This window comes from Rhinolophus ferrumequinum, chromosome 7, assembly GCF_004115265.2.
Source record: "Rhinolophus ferrumequinum isolate MPI-CBG mRhiFer1 chromosome 7, mRhiFer1_v1.p, whole genome shotgun sequence".
NCBI lineage: Eukaryota > Metazoa > Chordata > Mammalia > Chiroptera > Rhinolophidae > Rhinolophus > Rhinolophus ferrumequinum.
Genome location: NC_046290.1, coordinates 76,225,619 through 76,239,949, shown reverse-complemented (window position 1 = coordinate 76,239,949; position 14,331 = coordinate 76,225,619). Strand labels below are relative to the sequence as shown.

Here is a 14,331-nt window from a genome sequence, read left to right as displayed (position 1 = left end):
GTGGGCTTTACAAAGCCACTGCCATCCTGTTCAGGGAATAGGAAGGTGTGACAGGCTGGCTACCATAAAAATGCATAAAGATAAGACATTTAAAGCTGTATCAATCAAAAAAACATGTCTTTAGACATTTAAGGAAAAAAATAAGTACAATGAAAATACTTTTTACATCAAGAGTATTCACTAAACTGAAATATATCTAAAAGAAAAGCCATGGCACTTTAAAATATTTGCCTATAGACTTTAATTATCTCTAAAAGTGACCAAAGAGCAACATAAAATTACTTAATAAATACAGATCTTAAATATTAAGCCTATGAAAAATTCATCACTATAATTTTTCAAAGTAATTTACATAATAAAGTGACTCTTGAATAACTTAATTAATGACATAAAGCTACACTAACAAAGGAAAAAGATCCACTGCTTCATACATAATTTATTAAGATTTCCTATAAGATTTATGTTAGAGCAAAGAATTTGAGCATTTCTTTTGAGATGTAGAATCAAAGTGTCCAATGCATTCCACTGTCAAAATATTCACTGTATAACATTTATCCTACTTTAAAAATACCAAATAATTCTTTCTCCTTTTCAGGCTGCAATTATAAACTATGGCTTCTTGTAAATGGACTTCTACCACCAGCACTGATGTAAGGTTTCTTATTCCTCTGCAGTTGTCTTTTCAGCCTAATGGGGAGAAAAGCACTGCTGCAGTCATCTGAAAAAGCCACTACTACCACTGCGCCTCGTAACTAACAAAGACGCTGGTATCCTTTTTGCCACCCTATTCACAGGGAGTTCACTCAGATGTTTTGCAAAAGCAAGCACTTCTGCTGACCAAAATTTTACCAATCAACCAAAATCAGCACTCCAGCTCTGCAGTACCTGCCTCCTCCTCTTTCTCTCCACTCCCAAGTAGCCCTTTCCACTAGGTTCACATCAGCCATCAGCAGCAGCTTTGTATCCCCTCTTGGCTACCACTGCATGTGTCCCCGTGGCCAGGGAGGAAAAGAAGCCTTTCAATGGGCCAGTGCTTTTGCTCCTCGCCATGAATATGCTCCATTCTTTGTTGTCCTCTCCCCGTTTCCTTAGATACTGTTATTCCACTCTACTCTGTCAACAGGCATTATAAAAACAAAACCTCCTTCTAGCTTCAAAAATAGCTCTTTCTCACCAGACTCCCCTTAACACTTCCACCCCTCCCCCCTTCTTCCTCTTCTGTCAAAAACCCTGGATCAGAAGCACAGGAAATCCATCTCCTGTGCTGCAGTAGAAAGGGGGGGAGGGGGAGGAGACGCCCCTGCCTCCACGCTTGGCAAGTGGCAGTGGACCCTGTGCCAAGGAAAGGCCACCTCTTTCAGACAGTACAAGGAAAAATCGTCTCCCCCTCCCTCTGCATTAAGCCGGGCCATCGTGGCTCCAGCACCTACCCCATTTCCGAGCCCAGCAGCACCTCCATTCCGTCTCCAGTGACACCGAGTCGGGCTGCGCCAATATAGCCACATGTCGGTCACGTGTGCCCACGCCCAGCCAATCGGCGGGTCCCCGACGGGAATGGGGAGCGCCCTGGTCCGCATCCAGCGGATTACACAGCTGCTTCACGCGCTGCTTCCCGACCCGCAGCCCGCACTCCGCACGCGGCCGCAGGGCCCAGGGCCCCGCCCGCGCTGCTGCACAAGCGGCGGAGCCCTAAGCAGCAGCCAGCGCGTGTGGGTACGCCCTCCCATCCCATCCCCAGGCAGCCACCTACGCTCACGGCAGCTGACTGGCATAATAGGCTGGGCTGGGGAAGGTCCATAGGGCAGAAAGATTAGCATGAGCTGCTGGAGGTGAGTTGGGTGAATAATAAATTACATCTCATTCTCATGTTTGCGGCATAGAGGAAAAGAATGTATTGAATGTATTATAACGAATAATTTTATATTACAAACCACTGATTTGTTAGGTAAATCACTTGAACTATGTTTGAATTAAAAGTACAGGTACCAGAAAATCTATGATGGCGGCACAGCCGTCATGGAGTCAGTCACTCGTCTGGGCGAGTCTTTGCTCCTGCTACTCACTAGCTCTGTGATTTCAGTCACTTATAGGCTCAGTGCTTCAGTTTCCTTTATAAAATAGAAGTATGGAATAGAGGACTTGCTATCTATGAAGCGGTATTTAGAGCAGTCCTTGACACAGTAGTATTGTTGGCTACTGCTAATCTGAGACTTATATTTAGTATTTTAAGACAAATTCTACATTTCATTTAAACCTAACCAAGTAAAGTTTAAATTACCAATTTTTTATGAGTCTGAGGGACAAAATCCAAATTGCCAAGAATTTAAAGTGGTTTTAAATTCTGGTTTAAATGGGGGTGAGTGGTGTGTGTGGGGGAGACCAGTTTCCAAGATCTATTTCAAATTTAAAAGGATACTTAACTTCAGGTCTTTAAACAAAATATATTTATTATAATCTTCTCTTTATTTTTCATAGTAATAGCATGAAAACAAAAAACAAGCTATTAAACAGCTGTGAACGAAAAAAGGGCCACATACTAAGCCTGACAAGCTCAGAGGAGGCCTGCAAGGGGGGCCTCAAAAACTCTGTGACCAAAAGTAACCACACAGGATGGTTTGAACATAAAAATTCCTAAATAAAAGTGGCTCATGGCAGGTCACATCTCATCCTAGGCCTACAGTTTCCTTGACGAAAGTCAATCCTTACCTTAAGTGAGCCTGTCTACGTCTACAGACTTTTTGCATACCTTTCAAAGGTCATGTACCTTTTCCAGACCCCTCAAGGCACAACCAAGGGCACCAGAGCAGGAAACCAGGGAAACCCTCATTGTTATCTTGTTCTCCTGCATACCATCTCTGTCTGCTGTACATGTCATTAATTATCATCCTGTACCCACCAATGTAAAAGAAGTATGTGTGTCTCTATTTTGCCTTTTTATCCAATCCCCGAGATTCCCCCGCTTTGCTTTCTCCCACCCCCTTAATCTACCACCAATGGATTTCACGTAAGCCTCCTTTTATTCTCATGTATAAGTTGCAAAACTGCCATTCCCCGGAGCATTTTTCTCAATTCATTGAGATTTTGCTTCCTGGCAATTGTCAATTTGGCTCAAATAAACCATGGGTTTGGATATTTCTTATGTGGACATCTAACTTTGGCACCACTGGCAGGATTTCAGAGAAGCCCACCCAGGACCGCCCTGCAGACCTGGATCTGGTATTAGGTACCAGCAGGGGCCCATGTTGCCCACCAGCTCCCAGCTTTGCACTGAGTGAACTTGGGTGAGTTTTTCTTGGAATTCTGGAGCTCTCTGTTTTAAGGTAGGAGGTTATGAGTTCATTTGAGCTGTTTATTTTTGTTTGTTTTTTTAATAAAATCCTTGAGGTAGCACTAATCCTTGAGGTAGTTGAGATGACTCAGGGACAGGAGAAGAAAAAAAATGGGTGGATGGCCTTTAATTTTTGCTTTTCAATTGAAATTGCTTACTTAGAGTCTGAATAAAACTTTTTGCTAGATAAATAGATACATGAGATAAGGGCTCAAATTTCCCTCCAGCTCAAATTTCAGGTTTCCTTAGGTGACTAAAAAGCTGTGTGGAGGTGTGTGAGGGTACCCCCCAGATGAGCAGGACCCCACGTGGAATTCCACCACAACTGTAATAAAGTACTTGACTTCTCGAGGGACGTGCACATGAAGGCTTGTTAGCCAGGGCTCCCAGTCCTCGCGATGTATTAGGAGCTGGGCGGAGAAACCTAGACGTGTAAGAGGGCTGAAGAGACGAGGGAGGTGACAGTCCCTTGGAGCTCCTAAGTAGCACACTGTAAGTACCCATAAGTAGCACACTTCAAACCGCCACACAATATCCCGAGATATTTATTTAGACTCTGCAGATCTCAAATGAAAACTAAAACTAACTTGGGAAATCATGCCCCCAAAGCTGACAAGACCCAGCCTCCATTCATGCTCCTGCAGGTGTACAATCTGCAGGCAGCATTTACTTGTAAGTAACTATGGGAGAGGTTTAACTAGAAATGGGAAGGTTTAACTAGAAGCAATACCAACTTCAGATGGGCAAAATAGAGCCCACTTTAACACCTAAATTAATTATTTTGGGTTCACAATAAAAAAAAAAAGCCACCTCTAAAATCAAACTGAATGAATGGGAGGCTTACCACAGTTGGTAAAGAGAAGCCTCTGAAATGGAACACAGAAAAACTTTCTTCTCTCCAGGAAGTTAGTAAGAAAAATTTAGAGACTGTCTCTGAACTAAAGGCAGCTTCCAAAGCTACTCAATGCCAACACCCCACTTTTTCCTCTTCTCCAACTACCCCGCTGTACCTTTTACTTCATTATCTGGATTTACTCTTCTTTTCTACTCCCCCTTCTCTTTCTTGTGGATGGAAAAAAAAAGGGTTCTGTGAAAATAACCTCACAGGATGATCTGAGCATAAATCCCCAACATGGTGGGTAGTCAGCCCCAGGCCGGTACCTTCTTTATAGTGAAAGGTTTTGGAGCCAGCGCTGTCCACTGTCCTTGCGCATCTAGGCTCACACACCTTTGAAATGCCAGAAGTACTACCTCTCAAAGGGATATTAACCCTCAAGAGAGCACATAATCTTGTTAACTATCCTGCAATCCAGTCCTCGCCTTGCTTTCTCTCATTTCCATGTATGTTCCCTCCTTAATCTCAAATGCATGAAAGCTGCAAAACTGTCATTCTCTGAAGCATTTGAGATCTTGCTCCCCGGCACACGTCTTCAGTTTTGCTTAAATAAACTCTTACGGAAATTCTCTATAGGTTTGGATATTTCCTTTGTCAACACAGTATATCTGGAACAATGTAATTTATTACAAGTTGCTTAAATTACAAAATTAATAGACATACAGCAAAATGCTCATAGATACACATACAACAGATAACAGATGCTCATGGTGATTATCTTTGGAAGGTAGGATTATGGAATGATTTCTGCTTTTCCTTTGTGCTTTTGGTATTTTTTCTCTTTGCCTTTGTATTATAATGCCTGTCTTTGTATTATAATGCCTGACATATAGCAAACACTCCCTAAATATTTATTGAACGAACAAATGAACTGACCACATATTATTTAGTAATTATTAGGTTAGCGCAAAAGTAATTGCAGTTTTTGCAGTTACTTTTAACCTTTTAAACCACAATTACTTTTGCACCAACCTAATAAGAAAATTATATACCAAAAGTTTAACTGTATTTAGAAACAATTTCCCTTCATGTCTGAAAGAAAGAAAATATGTAAATCAATTTGGTTCTATCTTAAATATCCCTTTTGTCAGGATGACTTAGTTTTACAAAAGGCTTTCAAGATACTCTTACTCAAAGTGTATGATTCACTGAACAGGACTTAATTATTTATATAGTCACTGACTGTGACAAATTCATAATAGATAATTTCTCATGAAGCCCAGAAAAAGCACTCTTTCCTTTCTGGAAAGAAAAAGTACCCTCCAAAAAACAATGAACACATTGTAGTAGTTCCTAAAAATAACTTCTTAGTACCCTAAGAAACAATTCTATGACGCTTGACTCAGACTATGATTCAAGCTATTATTTAGTAAACCAGCTTACAGCTGAAATATTTGTCTAGGTTTATTCTACATGTATTGTAGAAATTGATGACTCAAATGAAAAATTTTAAAGAAACCTATGACCATTACACGTTCATTAATCACTATGATTCAAATTTAAAAGCAAGCCAATCTAAAACCTTTACATTTTACAGTGTTGCCAACTGAATTATTCAGTTAAGATTTTCAAACCAGTTTCTTCAGAAATTCTGCAAAAGTTTGATTTGAACTTTAGTTTTAGAATCTATTTAGCTATTTTAAAAATTATAATTAAAAATATATACAATCAAACTGTATTGGGCCAAATGTGAACACAAAGATCACAGAAGCATTAATTTGTGTCACCAGGTTTGTGTATATCTCAGAATAAAGCTCCTGCTATCCCTATTTAATTAAAAATACTATCATTTACACGATATACAGTATGCATTAAAAATATTTTCTGGTCAAAATTAAAAACAGAAATAAATTGTCTGTTAAGGCTACTGTGAGACGGTACTGACAAACATGCCCCCAATTTCAAACATCTGTGTTCCTTATGATCAGCTTGACTGTTTTTAGTAAACGTTCATAAGTAAATGTATAAATATGAACATATACTCCACCTTAAAAAACAAACTTCTGAACCTCCTGCAGCTTAAAAAAACAATAATGACTACATAGTATTAACAGAATTCTTAATATCTTAAATCTTGCATTCCATTTTAACATAAATGTGTTTGGCCTAATTTAAGACTTATGATTTTAAAAACTGACAAGAATAATATAAGCAAAATATAAATTTTTTTTATTTATAGTATAAAATGAATTAAAATTAGTGCTCCTTTCATTTGCTTTAATTGACTCTTTTGCTTTGTCAATACTTTTCTTTATTGAAGACCTCAGATAAAAGAATAGATTTATGACTACAAAGAGACCAACAAATTTTTTTTCTTTAAAAATGGTAATTATGCATTGAAAAACAATGTTAATGTAAATCTAAGTCCTCCAGGTGCTAAGCCATCAAATAACCTCAGATTCATTTAGAAACATTCCAGTCTCTAGAGTTATACTGGGTTATGGTATGATGAAAAAGCATAAGAGAATAAAATGGGTCAGATTTCCAAGGCCAAATTGGTTGTGAAGATCATCTTTCCAAGCTTTTCTGTATTTTTCATGGAACATGTGAAAAGAGCTGAAATGTTGCAATGGCATGGAATTTTAGTTAAGTATAAACTAAGTGGGAGATATACGAGGTGTGATCAATAAATATGGTTAACGTTTAAATTAAAAAAAATTATTACAGTAAAAGACCATTGCCATTAATCCCTCAAAATACTCCTCCTAAAGTCGCACGGTGCCAGATCCGGTGAATAAAGTGGACAAAGACACACCGTAATATTTTTATTTGACAGAAACTGCCATACCAGAGGCGATGAGAGACTTGGAGCCTTTCCATTGTGATCCACAAATATGGTGAATACTGCTGTCGAGTGCCATCCAACGGAAAGGCAGGGATCTTCAATACAGGAAGCAGTGCGTCAAACCTTAATAACAGTGTGTGACAAGTTTCCACTTGTTCGGTGCAGTCAGTCGGATGTGAGCTATGGTTGAAAGAAGGTGTGTTTTAAAGTGTGCCGTAAATCATTTTCTATCATAACAACGCTCTGTGCCACATATTGCTTTTGGTACCGTAATTTTTGTCAAATAAAAACATTACGGTATGTCCTCTTCCACCTTATTCACCAGATCTGACACCGTGTGACTTCTGGCTCTTCTCCAAAGTCAAAGTGATCATGAAAGGTAAACGTTTTGATTTGATTCAGGACATCAAGGCAGCCATGACAGCACGACTAAAGACACTCATGAAAGAGGACTTCCAGAACTGCTTCAGAAAGTGGCAAGAACAATGGGATAAGTGTGTTCAAAGAGACGGGGATTAATGGCAATGTGTCTTTTACTATAATACATTTTTTAACTTAAACATTCACTATGCTGTTTGATCATACCTCGTATTCAAGTCTTCCACAAGTCAGACTTATCTGTGTGTTCTGTTACCTCCAAAGACAAAAGTTTCTCAAAAGAAGTATTTCTAGCACCAATAATAGAATCTTAATTAGTTTTTCTCCTCTCTAATCAGCAAATATCAAAATAGTTTTTTATACCCCTGCTTAAGAACATTTCATGGCTTTCCAATGCATGACGATGGAATTGAGATCGTTTGGAGGTTAATTATGGAGGCCCCTGAATGGCATGTCAGGTAGTCTTCCTGCACGAAAAGGCATCCCACATGTATTACGTTTCCAATGGCTGCCATAACAAATGGCCACAATTTAGTGGCTTAAAACAACAAAATTTATTATCTTGCAGTTTTGTAGTTCAGAAGTCCAAAATAGGTTTCACTGAAACCTATTTCAAAGTATCTACAGGGCAGCACTCCTTTCTGGAGGCTCTAAGGGAGAATCTGTTTTCTTGCCCTTTCAGCTTCTAGAGACCAACTCCATTCCTTGGTTAAAAGCCTCCTTCCTCCAACTTCAAAGCTAGCAAGGGTGGATTCAGTCCTTTTCAATTTGCAGCACTCTGACCTTGCTTCTATCATCATCTTACTCTTTGACTCTCATTCTTCTGCCTCCCTCTTCCACTTTTCAGGTAAAAAAGCTTACATTGGCCCACCTCAACAATCCAGGATAATCTCCTTACTTTCAGGTTACCTCAGTAGCAACCTTAATTTCATCTGCAGCCTTAATTCCCCCTTGTTACATAATCTAACGTATTCACAGGTTCTGGGGATTACGGAATGGACATTCTTAGGGAACCATTATTCTGCCTACCAACCTATATAGCTTTATTTTCAACTACGTCAGGACTTTCACCCTAATAATAATCCAACCAAACAATTAGTCATTTCTAAAAATCACCTTAAATGTAGAGCTTTCTGCCTTTACTCTAATGTGATCCTAGAGCAAATTAAGCCTGAAATATCACTGGAGGCAAAAATGACAAAATGAATCCTACTTTGGGCATATCACGAGAAGGCAGGGTTTTTTGGAAAAGAAAAGGAGTTGGGAAAATGGAAGGCAGCGGGAAAAGAGGAAGACTAAATATGAGATGGACTGAGGAGCTGGGCAGGGCTGCTGAGGACAGGACGCTGTGGACATCACTCATTCACAGTGTCATCAGGAGTCGGGGCTGACTCTACAGCACAATGACTCTAAGGGCAATACACACACACTAATGTGATACGAGTAGAAGGTTCCAGCATGTGGAAACTGAAGACTTAGGTTTAAAGTTCTGAATCTTTCATTCTGTAGCTCTATGACTCTGGATAGGTCACTTAACTAGTCTAAGATGTGGCTACTCTTTCATCTGTTAAATGAGAGTAACTACCTGGCTTATTTCATAGAGCTGTTGTAAGGATCTAATTTGTCATCTTGAACAAACTTTATAAACTGTGAAATAGTTTTTTAAAAGTAAAGGATTATTCATGGCTCCACGGGTCCAAATCGAGGTTCAGCTTAAACATACCTTTCCATGAAGTAATCTACCATCCCACCAAGAATCAATTCACTGTCTTCCTCCCTCCATTCTTCCCACCTCTTTTAGGCACAAACACATTTTGCACCTCTCTGTGTACATCTCCTTCCCCATTCTTCATTATAAGAACATTGAAGAAAGAAACACACCTGATTTTATCTTATATGTTTCATGGTATGCATATGTTTATTAAATATTTTGTACATATTTATTAAATATTAGTTTAAGGGATAACCTAAAACAAGTCTCCAAAGGGTATCCAATGCAGATGCCCTCAAGAAATAATAGTACAGCAAATGGTGAATAATGAATGCAGAGGAAATGGAATGCTTAAATAAAACAAAAAATGCTTAAATAAAAACCCTGGGCCCTGTAGGTAATAAATAAATAAATAAATAAATAAATAAATAAATAAATAAATAAATAAATAAATAAATAAGTGATACAACCTTGGGACTAAGTTTCCGAGGTTAGGTAGCTGCACAGTAGAATCATTTTATGAGCTTAGGAATTTTTGAAAGACCATTAAGTCAGAATCTCTGATGATGAGGCCCAGGCATTGGTAAGTGCTGCCAGGACTGAGAAGCACCAAGCACCATTCTACCTACATGTAATATACAATGGGGAAAGGGCAGTCTCTTCAATAAATGGTGCTGGGAAAACTGGACAGCCACATGCAAATGAATGAAACTGGACTCTGATCTTATACTATACACGAAAATCAACTCAAAATAAATTAAAGACCTAAATTTAAGACGTGAAACTGTAAAACCCCTAGAAGAAAACATAGTGAACAGGCTCCCTGTCATTGGTCTTGGCAATGGTATTTTGGATTTGACACCAAAAACAAAGGCAACAAAAGCAAAAATAAACAAGTGTGACTGCATCAAGCCAAATAGCTTCTGTACAGCAAAAGAAACCATTAACAAAATGAAAAGGCAACCTACTGAATGGGAGAAAATATTTGCAAATCATATCTGCTAAGGGGTCAATATAGCCATAATATATAAAGAGCTCACATAGAAAAAAAAATCCGATTAAAAAATGAGCAGAGGAACTGAATAGACATTTTTCCAAAGACATTTCAAATGGCCAACAGGTACATGTAAAGATGCTTAACATCACTGTCACCAGGAAAATACAAATCAAAACCACAATGTCACTTCAGACCTGTTATCATCATAAAGACAAGGGATAAAAAGTGTCAGGGACAATGTGGAAGAAAGGGAACCCTTGTGAACTGTTAGGATGTAATTTGATGCAGCCACTATGAAAAACAGTATGGAGGTTCCTCCAGAAATTAGCAATAGAACTACCATATGGTCTAATTATCCCACTTCTGGGTATGTATTTCCAAAGGAAATGAAAACGGACTATGGAAGAGATACCTGACTCCGATGCTCATTGCAGCATTATTCATGATAGCCACGAGAGGGAAGGAAATCCTGCCATTTGCAATAACATGTATGGACGTTAAGGGCATTATGCTAAGTGAAATAAGCCAAGTAGACAAAGACAAATACAGTATGATATCACTTATAAATGTGGGATCTAAATAAAAAGTCAACTTACAGAAACAAAAAATAATATCGCAGAAGATAATTATGATACATAATTATATAATTCATTTAAATTAACCAAAAACACAGATTATATGCTTAATATGATTCCAACTAGCTTGTCTCTTTTTAAAAAAGTGAATTACATACGTGCACAGAGAAGACCAATGAAAACCAAAATATCGAGTGTCCTCCCTGGGTGTGGGATTACAGAAATTTAACTTTTGCTGAGTTTTATAAAATTTCCACAACCTAACACATATATTTCTGAATTTTTTTCCCCGAAAGTTAAGTACTTCTAAGTTGGACACAATCTAAAATCCCAACAGTTGAAGGAGAGAGAAATTAACATTTATTTCTGATCTAACCTATAGCCAAAGGCAAATTCAGGTTTTATGGGGACCAGGAGTACAGAAATTGTGGGGGACTCATGCTTAAGGAAAATACAAATTAAATCAAAATTGCTAGGGCCGCTGCAAAAGGGTCTAGGAAGGGCCCATGCAATTAGGTACATTAAATTTCATTAGTTTCACAATAAACCTCTTTCTAAATTTGTAGCAGACAGCAGGCAAATATATATGATCTCATCTAACCCTAATAAAACTTCTATAGAGATTAAAAAGAAAAGATTATTATTCACACAGACAACTGAGGCTCAAAGAAATTTTACAACCCACCGAGCCACACAACAGTGAAGTGGCAGTGGGATTTCTACGCCAGCGTTGATCCACCTGCGCCCCCGCCGGTCTCACCGGCACTTCCCGGCACTAAGTTAGATCGAGCTTCTGTTATCTCCCAGAGCACCTTGTCGCTCTTCAGAGCCTCACGCCTCAAAAATTACTCGTTCGTTTATCATCCTGATGATTCTGCTGCACTGGGCTCCACAGTAGATGCTCAATAAGTATTTACTGAATCAAAGCATTTTTAATCATCAGAACGAGTGGAAAACAAGAAAACTCAAACAGCTTTGAAAATGTCTATTTGGAATCCACAATAAATACCCTTTGGCCATACATTTTTATCAGCGAATAACTATAGATTTCTCTGGAACATACCTTCAACAAAAATTTCTTTAAATGCAGGAGATATTTTTATGTTAGTTTAGTTAAATAACGAAAGAGAAACAATTTGGGGTTGTGGCAAATACAAGGTAATGCTTGGTAGTGGGCATATCAGTAAAGGCAAAAGAAATCAGAAAAAGTATGAAAGACTCAATAATGGCTATTCTGAGTTAATTCTACTTTACTGCCCTTGTGATGTTCAATATGTAAAACATGTATTAGGCTAAATATGCTCTGGTGTTATTCTAGTGAATATGCTACATTACAGAGTAAAAAGGACTTGGCAGATGTATCTAAGATTATTTATTAGCTGATTTTAAAATAGGCTGACTATCCTGCGTGGGCCCAATGTAATCAAGGGAGCCCTTAAAAGCTTCAAACCGTTTCCTGGCTTCCCAATGAAACTAGCACCAATTTCCTTACCTTGGTTTATAAGACCGCATACTCCAGCTCCGGCTCCCACTCCCACTCTTCTCTGCTGCCTCCCCTCCCTTCTCTCTCTTATGTCTATTCACCACCTTTCCTTCAGCCTCAAAAACTGCTCCCAAGTCTTCAAACGACTGCTCCACCATATCGTTCAGGGCTTGGCATACATGTCAAATCTTCAGAGCCCTTCCGTGATCACTTTAGCAACACTGGAACCATCCTTAAACTTTCTGTAACATCATGCTTGCTCTGTCCTAGAATCATTTAAGATCTGAAAGGCTCTATCTATGTATCTAGCCATTTAATTTTCTGTTTCTATCTTCATTGTTCCCCAAACTGGAATATAAATTCTATGGGGACAGGAACCTCGATTTGTGTGCACTGCTATTTCCTTTACACCTGGAACAGGCTTGGTGCACAGTAAGCATTCAATACATTTTGTTGAATGCATGAATGCAGATGATATAAAGATGAATAAGACATCAACTTAAATGCAATCTAGTAGAGGACCTAAATATTTACAACAAAGGTTTTAATACAAGGAAACGTATGTCAAAGGATGAGAGATTAGATCATTTCCAGCTATATAATCAAGAAAATTTCAGAGAGAGTAGCAACAGAACTAGCCTTGAGAGACGTTCAGAAATTTTTCAGGGCAGAGATTTCCATTTTGTCTGTTAGGTTAAAAAATTTAGACTTCGTCTTATGCAAAACAAAGTTGCTTCAAATAAGGAAGGATTAGAGCAAGATGCACAAAAATTAACATAATGAGTTTCTAGCTCCTACTCAAGAGGAGAAATAATCAGAAATAATAAGCACACGACTACTAAATTATAGTTAAATTTAATGGCTACTTTTTCAATTGGAAAATATGATGGCAGGAAAAAACATTTAACTTTATACTCTATAAGAAATTTAATTTTGTTTTATTTGGTGTTATTTTGGCAATTTTGACAACACAGTTATTTATTAATTTTATGCTGTCAATAAAATACCAAAATAACCTTTGACAACCATTTTACCCAATTAATAAAATATTCAAATATTTGTGTCTAAGTAAAGTAAAGGATATATTTTTTTCTCTAAATACTTAACATGCCCTAATCTGGTGAAGTTTCAACTTTAGGGCATCAAATATTTTAAATTACACTTACCCTGCGGGGAGAAATTCTGATTGCTTTTTAAAAACTAAATGTTTAAAGCAAGATTTTATGCTAGCTTGTGTACTTTTTAAGTATGATCTTGTTTAATATTTTAAACTTTGATCTTTACTGAAAACCTAAAACAGTGATAAAAACTGCTCCCAAAGGTACAATTTGCAGTACAACTTTATAAAACCTATTCATAAAAAAATGACATTTTAACACTAAAGACCTGTGACATAAAGTCACCAAAGCAGCACCAAATGTTTACAGTATCACTGAGAATTTAAGAAAGAGGAGCACAGAGAATGAATTTTTTTAAAAAACAGTCTTTCTCCCAGGAAAAGATTAAAAATTACCATCATTTAACATATAAAATATCATAAAATACCCAGATTAATGAATCATTTATCAAGTTATAACACACAAAATTAGCCCTTGAAATACATCAGAACTGATGAGGAAAAACCCAATTTTAATTGAGGCTCAAGACAAAATTTGGTGTACATAAAAGAATAAATATACAACCTAATAACAACACTTTATTTATTAGAACCTTAAACCAAATCCTTGGGTCAAGACTTATTCTCACCCCAATATCCACAAATTCTTAGCTTGAATGAGAAGATAATCACTTTTTCAACACTCTATATGCCAATTGCAGGTGATATCGCCTAATTCTATACCATTTTCTTTCTTTTTGAATGTCTTCCCTCCCTGTTGCTTTATGATGAATTTTAAACATACAATGCAAAATATAGACTATAAAATTATCTCACTTCTGGATATCTGAATATAAATACTTGCTATTATAGTTTAAATAATCCGAAGTTGTTATTAAGTAAAAGGAAAAATAATCTACCTAGAATAGCACTAGACTATGTCAATCAAATCAGAAACCTTTGGGTCAACTTGGACTACCCCCCAATAGTACCTGATATATGGATTCCTTTTAGAATTAGGAGAAGAGTCACCTAATTAAAGAGTTCAAAATGAATACTTAATATTATGTTCTAAGAGGGAAT

At 37.5% G+C, this 14,331-nt stretch overlaps 1 protein-coding gene across 13 annotated transcripts in view; it reads right to left on the bottom strand.

The window, feature by feature from the left end:
* APC (APC regulator of WNT signaling pathway) overlaps nt 1–14,331 on the bottom strand; it is a 133,002-nt gene that overhangs the window by 95,475 nt on the left and 23,196 nt on the right. For 3 of the 13 annotated variants that reach the window (XM_033110272.1, XM_033110274.1, XM_033110282.1), the window contains exon 1: nt 1,431–1,679. The exons of 7 other annotated variants lie outside the window; for them this stretch is intronic. In XM_033110272.1, coding sequence (XP_032966163.1) covers nt 1,431–1,577 — 147 coding nt within the window. In that variant the 5' untranslated portion in view covers nt 1,578–1,679. Of the gene's footprint in view, nt 1–1,430; nt 1,680–14,331 lie in introns of those variants that run through there. 3 more of the 13 variants (XM_033110277.1, XM_033110279.1, XM_033110283.1) reach the window with 1 other exon arrangement.